Source organism: Cervus canadensis, chromosome 24 (genome assembly GCF_019320065.1).
Source record: "Cervus canadensis isolate Bull #8, Minnesota chromosome 24, ASM1932006v1, whole genome shotgun sequence".
NCBI lineage: Eukaryota > Metazoa > Chordata > Mammalia > Artiodactyla > Cervidae > Cervus > Cervus canadensis.
Window position 1 is genome coordinate 9,870,969 of NC_057409.1, and position 10,938 is coordinate 9,881,906.

Consider the following 10,938-nt stretch of genomic DNA (forward strand, 5'->3'; position numbering starts at 1 on the left):
CGCCGGGCCCAGAGGGACGCAGCTCCTATTCCCGGGGGGAAAGCCAAGCCGGGCGGACCCCATCTCCGGGAAGTGACGCCACCCAGCGAGCTGCACTGGAGCAGGGGCTGGGCCGGCAGGGCGCACGAACCATGGCGGAAGCGGAAGGGAGTTCGCCGCTCCTATTGCCGCCGCCGCTGCCTCCCCCGCTCGGTATGGCGGAAGTGGAGGCGCCGACGGCGGCCGAGACGGACAAGAAGCAACTTAGCGGTGCTGGCAGCGGCGCCATGGACGTGGAGCGGAGCCGCTTCCCGTACTGCGTGGTGTGGACGCCCATCCCGGTGCTCACGTGAGTCTTCTCTGGCGTTCTGCCGGGACGGGGAGAGGGGCCGGCGCGTTGTCCTCCGGCGGCCCCGGGCCAGCCTCCGGGCCCAAAGAGCAGCAAAGCCTTCCCGAGGGGCCGAGGTTCATCAGTACCCCTCCACCCGCGTGTTGCCAGTGGTGCTGACGGATGGGACCGGCTCCTCGCCCTCGTTACACCTGGTCTGATCTGAGAGACAGTTGTTGACTGTGGAGAGGTTCAGCGGCTGGGAAGCTCAGGACCTGTGGGCGTACAGAAAAGGGGCCCCTTGACTTACTGTGAGAGAGACATCTTCATTCATTCACTGGCTTATTCATTCATTAAACAGACGATTTCTGGTCACTTCCTCTACGCCAGACATCCTGCTGGGTCTGGAGGCCCAGAATGGGAGTTTGGTTGGGACCACACTGACTCCTGGGATGTCGTCACTGGAAGGTCCCCTAGACATATGACCACATCATCTCTGTTGCAAAGCGCGTTTAGGTCCCAGGCAGTTTGCCCACCAGACCAAAGTTCTTTCTGTGGCATCAGATCAGCCTTTGTCAGAAAAGAAAGCAGGTGCTCCAGAAAGTGCTGGCGCCTTGTAGCAAGGAGCCGCGGGGTTAGGGAGGTAGGGAGCTGGTTTGCCCTGGTGCTTCAGCCCTGACAACTGATGATAACCATTACCCACCGTGCTGGACACTTGGCCAAGCTCTTTTACACCCATTTTCTCTGAATTTCACAGCCACTTTCTGAGGTAGGAATTACGGTCTCAGATGATGGATCTCTACCATTAAATGTCTTGATCAGGTTCACATGACAGTGAGCAAAGCCATCCCCAACACCGTTTTTTGACTTGCTCTCTTTTAACCACATCCGGTTCCCTCTCAGTTGATGGAATAGACTTATTTGTTCCCTGTATCAAAAACAGCCAGGTGGTATGGAGAACGGATCATTTTTGTCCTTATATGTTTCTGATTCTAAAATGAGCTCTTTTTCTTAAGTCTTGCATCATGTTAAAATATTTCTATTGTTTCTGTTTCAAATACTTTTGCATTTGTTTAAGAATATCCAAGTATGGGTCCTTTAAAAATAAAAATATTTAAGAAAGTGTTTTCATAGATTAACTCAATATTCCTTTTAACACACCTGCTCAGTGACCCCTGTGTGCCTAGAATAGTTCTATGTGACAAGGATATAGTGGTGAGTAAAGCAGGTATGATCCTTGCTCTCACAGAGTTAAATCATGGTGGAAGGAGATAGTAAACAAGTGAACTATAAAAGAACTGATAGTGATTAGTGCTATGAAGAAAGTAAAATGTTAATGTAAGAATAAGTGGGAGGAAATGTATTGGTTTTGCTAAAAATCGTGTTGTTATCCCAAGATCTCTTTGGTTTTCCCCTGTTCTCAAAAACACGTTTGCAGAGTCCTCTGCTCTTCAGAGAGCTGGTAGCAACGTTGAGTGGAAGCACCACAGGCCCCAGTCATCTGGGCTAGAAGCAGCGCACACTCCGTTTCTCTGCAGATCTGTGTACAGGTGTTCATAAGATGAATCTAGTGCCCCTGTCAGAGGGCTCCTGTTCCCATCAAAGGACCTGCCCTCCAGCAGGAGAGAGAGAGAGGTGAACCATTGTAGTGCATTATGGTGATTGCCGACCTCGAGTGCAGAGCTAGGAACAGATGGGGTACAAGCAACTGTCATTGATTTTGGAGGGGGAGGATCAGAAGAGGCAACTGAATCCAGAGATCTGTCTGTCCCCTCAGAACTGTTGATGATTCTGCGTGAAAAGCCTGATAACAGCTACTGCTACTACAAAAAACAGCAAAGAGTAGATACTCACTCTGTTCTGGGCTCTGTTCTAAACATTTTATATTCACTGTCTCATTCAGTCCTCACATCAACTTAAAGAAAGAAAATGAATACTATCACCCCCATTTTATAGACGAGGAAACAAAAGCTTTGAAGCCAGCATAGGGCTTTTTCCACTGAAATACTCTACCTTACTAGGTAAGGGTCCAGGGTCAGTAACTCATTCATTCAATAAGCAGATCTTGAGGCCCTGTTACATACTAGGTCTGAATAGACAGTAGTCCACAAAGCAGCTTTGGAGCTTGCCTTCATGGAGCTTCCAGACTGACAAACACTTTGAGAGTTTCTTCTCCAGGGCTTCCCCACGTGCAGGCCCTGCCATTGTCTCCAGGCTTTGTTCTAACCTCCAGTGCAGCCATGGATATAGAGTACTGGTCAAAGCCATACCTTTGCCCCAACCAGATGAAAGAAATTGGGGAGAGGAGAGAAAGAGGGATCTTGAGATTAGGGTCTGAGAGATCTGAGGCCTTTCCCGTAATCCTGAGTGTCCATGCTGTGGCCGCTATGAATCTTCAGCAACTTATACACCAGTCCAACCAGTCATATAGCAAGTGTTTATTGTACGCCTCATGGTAACAACATTGAGCAACTACCAAGTGCAAGGAAGTGTCAAGCATTTTGCAAGCATATCCTATTTGATCCTCACAATTACACCACACTGAGGCACTATCATTAGCGTTCACCTCTCACTGAGAGATGGGAATGAGTGCCTGCCCAAAACACAGTGAAGACTCCACCCAGGTCTGACTTCAGAGCCTGACTCCACTCTTAAATGCAGGACATTCATTCATTCAGCATTTAGTCAATGGCTGCTTGGCTCCAGTCATGTGCCAGGCACTGCCTGTGGGCTACTCTAATACCAAAGAGAAAATCCCTGCTCTCCTGGAGTTTACATGCTAGTAGGGAAAGACAGGGGCTTTCCAGGTGGCACTAGTGGTAAAGTACCTGCTTACCATTGCAGAAGACATAGGGATGTGGGTTCGATCCCTGGGTCTGGAGGATCTCCTGGAGAAGGGCATGATAACCCACTCCATATTCTTGCCTGGAGAATCCCATGGACATAGGAGCCTGACAGGCTACAGTCCATAGGGTTGCAGACACGACTGTTAGACATGGCTGAAGCAACTTAGCTCACAGGCACAGGGAAAGACAGTGACCATATAAGTGAACAAGGTAATCTGAGATTGTAGTAGATACTATAAAGAAATTAAAGCAGAGTAATGGGATCTAGGGTGCCTGGGGTTGTGTGTGGCTACTTTAGAAGGCATCATCAAGGAAAACCTCCAAAGTTGATGGTTGAGCTGAGGCATCAATGATAAGCAGCAACCAGCTATTCGAAGCTCTAGAAGAGGGTTTGGGATGGAAGCCAAAGCAAGAAACAAAAAAAGCATCGAGGTGGGAGGACTTGGTGTGTTTGATGAACCAGAAGTGGGCAGTGTAGCTAGAGAAAAGAGTGAGGTGGCATCAGACGATAAGCAAGACGAGACTATTGGAAGGAGTTTGGAGTATATTATAAGTGTAACAGGAAGCTTTCAGTGGATGTCAAAGCAAGGGAATGACGGCATTTGGATTACGTTCTTAAAAGACAACTTGGGAATTCCCTGGTGGTCCAGTGGTTAGGATTTAGCCCTTTCACTGCAGGGGCCTGGGTTCAGTCTCTGGTCCAGGAACTAAGATCCCTCAAGCCATGTGACAGCAAAAAATTTAAAACAAACCACCGCTCCCCACCATCCTTTCAGGTCCTCAGGCTGCAGCCCAGAATCACTCTATTCTGTCGTCATAAAACCACCCAGTTTCCTTTGAAAGATCTTCTGAAGCCATCTGCTTCTCACCACCCCACCACCACTCCTCTGCTCAGGATCACTGTCACCTCTTGCCGGTATTCCAGAAGAGCCTCTGAACTGTCCTCCCATTCTCCAGGCACATGCTGCACTTTGCTGCCTTTGGAGTTCTGCTTTCTGCCTCTGGACATCCTGTCCTTTCACAGGTCTGGGTTAAAGGTCACCTCCTCTGTGATGCCCTAGCCCCACATAATTGTTTCCTGGGGCTGCATCTCCAGGTTTTGCCTCCACCTCTCCAGCAGGCAGCCTTAAAATCACACTTGGCTGCTGGCCCTGCGAGTCCTTCTTAAACTGATCAGTCTCTCCACCACCTAGTTCCTGTGGAGCCATAGTTCTCAGCCTACAGACAGATCTAGAGTTCCTGTGTGTTTTGCATATAGGGGTCCTACTGAGATTTGGGTTTTTGTAAATGCCCATGACTTTTAAAAGTCTGAACTCTCAATTCCTGTAATACACCGTGCTTTTGTCCGGTTCTCTACCCTTGCACGTATTGTTTCTTTATCAGTTCCTCAGAGGAAGCTTCTGAACTTACCCCACACCCAACACACACACACATATACATATTTTGGTTTAAATGCTCCCCCCTACTTTAAAAAAAAGAAAAAAAACTTTTTATTGAGATATAAGATATAGCATGAAGGATGCAGATCTTAAGTGTATGGGTTAATGAATTCTGCATATGTGTACGCTCACGTCACCCGGGTCCAGAAAGGCCATTTCCAGTATCCAGGGGGCCTCCCTTGTGCCTGTCAGTTCTGCCGCAGAAATAACCCATCTTCTCCCTCCAGCACAATAGATTAGTTTTGCCTTTTCTTGAACTTTATATAACAGAATACTATGCATGCATTTTTGTGTGAGATTTATTTTACTCTGCTTATGTCTGTGAAGATCTGTGTTGTATGTAGCAGTTTATTCTTTCGCATTGTTAGCTGCTATTCCACTGTGTGACTATACCCCAGGCTACTTACCCATTTTATTATTGTTGGACATTTAGCTTATTTATGGTTTTTTTTAATCAACTTTATTGTGGTATAATTCACATGCAGTAAAGTGCATGCACTTTAAGTGTGCAGTTCAGTGAGTTTTGACAGATATTTCCAGCTATTTTTTTTCCTTCCTTTTAAAACTTTTTTCTTTTTCTTTTTACCTGCTATTTTTTAATAAAGGTGCTGTGAAGGTTCTGGTCCACAGCTTTGGTGGGCACTGGCACCAAAAGATTGCTTTTGTTGGGTGTTTACTCTGAAGTGGAGTTGCTGAAGTAGAGGGTGTAGTGCCCGTTTGTGAAAGCTGTAGAACGGTTTATACTCCGAGCAGCAGTGAAGGAGCATTCCCGTCGCTCCGCATCCGCACCTCACTCGGTGTTACTGTCCCTGGAGTTTAGCTGTGTTGTGGGCGCACAGATTCCCCGCTCTGTTTTTCGTCTGCACTGGCCCCTCTTCCCAACCCCCCGCCCCTCACACCAGCCTCATGGGCACTCATCACACATATTATATTCATCTGCTCTCACGCCGGATGGAGTGTCCCCAGCTCTGTCTGACCAGCTGGGAGACTCCCCTGAGCTCTGCCCTTCCATGTCCTTGTTTCTCACAGGTGGTTTTTCCCCATCATTGGCCACATGGGCATCTGCACATCCACAGGAGTCATTCGGGACTTTGCTGGCCCCTACTTCGTGTCGGTGAGTTCCCCGTTCTGCGCCCTCTGGAGGGCTCTGAGGCTCCCATGGAAGGCTGGCCTATCTTGCCAGCAGGCAGCCTTCCCATGTCCCTAGTATCCAGAGAGTGCAGCTGCCCCGCAGTCCTGGCCTTGGCCCTCTGCTCCCCACCAGTGTTTTGACCCCTTTTCCCCTTCTCTTGCCTCCAGGACAGGCCGGGAGGGCAGTGTGGCCAGAAGGAGTCTTAAGTAACTGACCCAGCCCTTGGCCCACCCCGGGGGTACCAAGACATGGGTAGGGGTTAGAGGCAAGAGTGGAGAGTCAGACCATCCTGGAACTACATCTCTGGACTTTCAGAAGGTGGGAGTCACAAGGTGGGGGCACATGGGAGGCTGACATGGTTCTCTGGGTGTGGCCATGGAGAAGGGGCAGGCCTTCTAGAATGAACCAGCTGTGTTCTCAGGTCTGCTCCCAGGGGTTGGGCCCAAGATAGAGGCAGTGGGCTTGCTCTAGATAAGCAGGCAGCATCCTGCCTCTTTCGAGGTTGCAGCTTCCTCTCCATCCGCGGCTGGGACAAACGAGTGTGACAGTACCAGCCTGTCTGATTCACATTTATCATGATCTCTAACACCACAAAGGTCTTTCATACCCTTCACTTTCCGTGTCATACACGTTTATGAGAATTCATCTCTGACGAGCTCTGTGAGCAGATGCTAAGCCCAGCCTCTGTCCCTGTGTAACTCCTGCACTCCACGTCTTTTGCAGCAGGTCTAGGACTCGGCTCTAACATCTCCCTCAAAGGAGGCCTCTTGAGGCCCACTCTGTGTCCCCCCGCAACCCACCCCACGTCCTGCTTCGACTGCAGTCACACTGCCAGGCTCCGTGTGGGCCAGCACACGGGTTAGGAGGTCAGAGGGCATCCTCATTCACACTGTCAAGGAAACCACCTCCCTGTGGGCACAGACCAGGGACTGACCAGAGAACCTGGAGAACTCCAGGCCCGGAGAGGGGGAGAGAATTACTTGGGAGCCACAGAGAGGGGCGGTCATGCCTGTACCCCGAGCATCTGGTCTCTGGGCACAGGACTCTGTGCACCCCTGCCGCGTCGCCTTCTTCACACAGCAAAGCTGCTGCAGGCACTTGAGATACCCCGCCGGCCCCAGAGCAGGGCCCACGCCCCACTTGTGCCCACCTTCTAAGTGGCATACCTCCTTCTAAGTCACGACACTTCCACCACCAACCCAGGTCTGTCTTTAGGCCCGGATGCAGGCTCCCCACTGACCTCTGCTCTTGTCCCCCAACAGGAAGACAACATGGCCTTTGGGAAGCCTGCCAAGTAAGTGACGAACGTGCGTGTGACTGGCCCTGGAGCCAGGTTCCTCTGCCTGGAGCAGCAGGCCAGGCCTCCTGGGGTCACAGCAGAAGCTAGCAATGAGGAGGGGTTGAGCGGGGCGCAGCCAGGGTCCACCAGAGGGTCTGGCCTTGTACCACACATCTCCTGCTCCGGTCCCTGGCCAGGTCCTTTACCCACAGGACTTCTAGACCTTGCCTCAGCCGTGCAAGGTCGTGTTTTCAGCTGCGTCGGAAAGGTGAGGGAAAGAAGGAAAAGGTGAGAAATGGAAAAGAGGTGGCAGAACTGGAACTTGCATGCAGGTGTGTCTCCTTCCAAAACCTAGACCCTTTCTCCTGCCCCTCAGGGAACAAATACACCATTTAAGGTAAAAGGGAGGCGTTGTTTGGAACTCTGCTGGGAAGTTCTGGTTGGAGAGAACGAAAGCAAATTTAGGCCCTCCTGGAGTATTGCTAGTTTGCATGGGGTTTGGGGACCTCAGTTTTTCTGTCTGGGGGCCTGTCTCTCTTGTGGCCTGGAGACAGCGCTTCAGTCATCGGTCTGCTCATTAGAGCATCAGGTGCCCTGTTGGTCGAGGCAGCGTCCAGGAGGGTGGAGCCCTGGAGGAGTAGGTGTCCCGCACAGCGCAGGCAGCCTGGAGCGGGGCTCCCAAGCCCTGCTGGCGTCCTCAGGGACCTCTGGCCTGGGTGTCTGCTGCCAGCTCGCTCTTCAGCAGGAGTCAGAAGGGCATCAGGCACCCGTTTCCAAGCAGGAACCGCCGAGCAGCCCAAGTCCCCAGACCACGTCCCCAGACGGCGGCGGTTTCTCCCGTCCAGGCTGTCGGCTCCTCTGTCAAGCCACTCCCCACGTAGCAGCCAGAGGGCGCTCGAGCTCCCGGCGCCCCCGCCTGAGAGACCCTGTGGGCCGACCCCCAGCTTGAGGGCTGTGAGCTTTAAGCTCCACCGGCTGTTCTCCTCCTCACCCTAGCCTCCCGAGTGAGGAGGTGAGGGGAAAGACGGATAAACTCCTCAGGAGGACATTCGGGTCCCCACAGCATGGCCCCCCGCCTCTCCAGTGTCTTCATGCCTGTAGGCGCCACACAGCGCCGTGCCGCTTCCTCCCTTCAGACGTTCCCTCTGCCTAGAACGTCCACTACCCACGCCGTGCCTGGCTGATCCCTCCTGTTTCACACAAGACTCGTGTTTCCCGCCCACCCCCGCCCCCAGGAAGCCTCTCACACCCCCACTGAGTGAGCCCATGTCCTCCCCAGGATCTGCGAGGCCGCGCATGTCACACTGTCCCAGCTGCCAGCTGCGTGGCTCTCGGCCTGCGCCTGGTTCAGCCCTGCAGCTCCGCGCCCGCTCAGGGCCGCACACGGAGCAGGCGTCAGGGGACAGTCGTGGAGCTGAGCCAGTGCCCAGAATGCCCTCTTCCCCCTCTCAGGTACTGGAAGCTGGACCCTGCTCAGGTCTACGCCAGCGGGCCCAACGCGTGGGACACCGGTGTGCACGACGCCTCAGAGGAGTACAAGCACCGAATGGTAGGTGGGCCACCCCTGGGGGCGGGAAGCAGGGTGGGAGGGCGCCCCCCCGCGGCCCGGCCTGAGCCAGCCCTCCCTGTACCTCCAGCACAATCTCTGCTGTGACAACTGCCACTCACACGTGGCCTTGGCCCTGAACCTGATGCGCTACAACAACAGCACCAACTGGAACATGGTGACGCTCTGCTTCTTCTGCCTGCTCTACGGGAAGTACGTCAGGTGAGCCCCCGGGGGCTGTGCTTCCACAGATCCCACCAGGGCCACGCATCCCAGCAGGGCGGCTTCTGGGGTCCTCCAGCCAGCAGGGCCAAGCAGGTGCTGATGGGAGCCGCGGAGGTTCTGAAATAACCCAGAGCTGGCCGAGAGGGCGTGCCGTCCGAGGCCAGCTCTGTCCCCTGCTCACGGCGAGATCTTGGCGAGTAGCCTTGGCCTCTCCTAAGCAGCACCTGCCCTTTGGTAAAATGGAGATAAAGATGTTGGCTCCTCGGGGACACTGCGCACGTGCTGAGTCCTGTGCTCAGGTCGAGGGAACCAGGTAGACCCTCACATGAGGGTGGGTGACCCCACAGGGTCCCCTCCCAGCTTTCCTTACCAGAGGCAGGGTTCTGGGCAGGTGGGCCCCCCATGGTGGCCTGGGAAGCCCTTTGAAGCCACGGCCTCATGACTTGTGAGGTCACAGGTCGTAGTCATGATTCACAGGTAGAGGGAACTCGGAGAGGTGGAGTGACCCACCCATGGGGCCCCAGCGCACACCTGAGCTAGCCTGGCCGCCTCTCCAGGCTTTCCTCCAGCTGCGCTCATGGTTCAAAGCTTCTGAAAAGGCTTCTTTTCAGAAGACTCTTTTGATCCAAAGGCTTTTAGAGGTCCCCTGGGAAGCCCTTAACTGCGGTCACACAGAGGCTGAGTCAAAGCCGGGGTTGAACCCGGGGCCCTGACTCCAGCCCCAACCCTGTGCTGACTCTGGCCAGCCAGTCCACACCTCATAGGCCGTCTGCACCATACAGACTAAAGACTTGCTGGTTCTCTTGCCGGAGACCCCTCCCCAGACACAGGGGCAATTGTGGATGGAGTCATGAAGGCCCACAGCGGGGCCTGTCTTCCTGTACACGCCCAGCGAGGTGTTCCATCACCAGGCGCCTGGAATGGCGGCCGCCCAGGATGGGAGCTGGTGGGCCTCCGTAGTGGACCAGTCCCTCAGTTGACCGAGTTCGGGGCTGAGAGGGTGGGTCCGGGAGCTTCCTGCGGGGAGCAGCCCCGTCTGGGTGTGCAGGTGGACGATGTTCTGAGCTGCACACTCACTCACTCCCCAGGCCCTTACAGCCCACACTCCTCTCTCTCCACAGCGTCGGCGCCTTCGTGAAGACCTGGCTGCCTTTTGTCCTCCTCCTGGGCATCATCCTGACCGTCAGCTTGGTCTTTAACCTGCGGTGATGGCCGCTCCGTGGCCCTGGGCCCACCCAGCTCCTGAGGAGGCAGCCGCCACCTCTGTTTCGTCCCAGATTGTTTGTCCTCGCCCCGAAAGGCAGGGATGGGCCTGCTGGGTTTGACCCAGGGTCTGGTCTAGGCGGGATGGAGTAAAAGGCTGAGGGTGAGCTTGGGGCAGAGGCGTTTGCATTTTGTGCCTAACCGGTTGCTCAGAAGCTCCCGGACCCCTCCATCCCAGGCTTGAGACCCCCACCCTCGAGGTACCCTTTGTTCATCTGTCAGAAAAGCCTTAGTTTCCCTCTGGAGCTGGGCTCCCTCTGCCTCAGCCCAGTGCATGGCTGGGGAGAGAAGGGCATTTGGACCCACCAGCCAGGGCAGCCCTGCATTCTTCTGCCAGAGCTCTGGTACCAGGACGAGGGCACCCTGAGAAGTCTCCGTGAGCTCGGCGCCCCAGGGCCTGCCTTCTCCACTGGCCACTAGAATGGCCCAGCAGGACTGACGGACCCCTCAGATGTTTGTCAGAAGCTGCGCTCGGGGTGGTTTGGGCCCCACGAGCGGGCGGCCTCCAGCCCATGCAGCACTGTCTTCCCACTCTCCCAGGGCCTGCAAGCCCTTGGGCCTATCTTCCCCTGAAGTTCGGGGCCTGGGCTCCCCCAACCAGGCTGGAGAAACGAGTGATATACCCAAGGTGACCCCTGCAGATCAGAGCAGTGTCACAAAGCTTGACCTCAGCCCCAGGTGTGGACCTCGCATTGGTGACTGGACAACCTCCAAGATGTCGCAGGGCCGTTGATGCAGCCAGCGCCGTCAGAAGGCTGAAGGAGAGCTGTTTCTGCCCGCCTCCCACAGCTCCCTCTTCTCTCCAAGATGTGGACGGGCCATGCCGCCCCCTCACCTCTGCTGCACAGATTGCTTTGTGCAAGCCTCCCTGGACAGGACAATAAAGAGTGTGAACTCCGGA

General features: G+C 54.3%; 1 protein-coding gene across 2 annotated transcripts; it reads left to right on the plus strand.

Moving 5' to 3' along the window:
- The first annotated feature begins 89 nt into the window (after nucleotides 1-89).
- On the plus strand, nucleotides 90-10,938 carry TMEM222 (transmembrane protein 222). 2 transcript variants are annotated; one of them, XM_043445554.1, is made up of 6 exons: nucleotides 90-328; nucleotides 5,622-5,706; nucleotides 6,987-7,018; nucleotides 8,456-8,552; nucleotides 8,641-8,762; nucleotides 9,896-10,938. In XM_043445554.1, exons 1-6 carry the CDS (start codon nucleotides 132-134, stop codon nucleotides 9,981-9,983), a joined length of 621 nt encoding a protein of 206 aa, XP_043301489.1. In that variant the 5' UTR covers nucleotides 90-131; the 3' UTR covers nucleotides 9,984-10,938. The 2 variants fall into 2 exon arrangements, with proteins under 2 accessions (XP_043301489.1, XP_043301488.1); XM_043445553.1 differs by having other exon boundaries at nucleotides 93-328; nucleotides 8,641-8,771.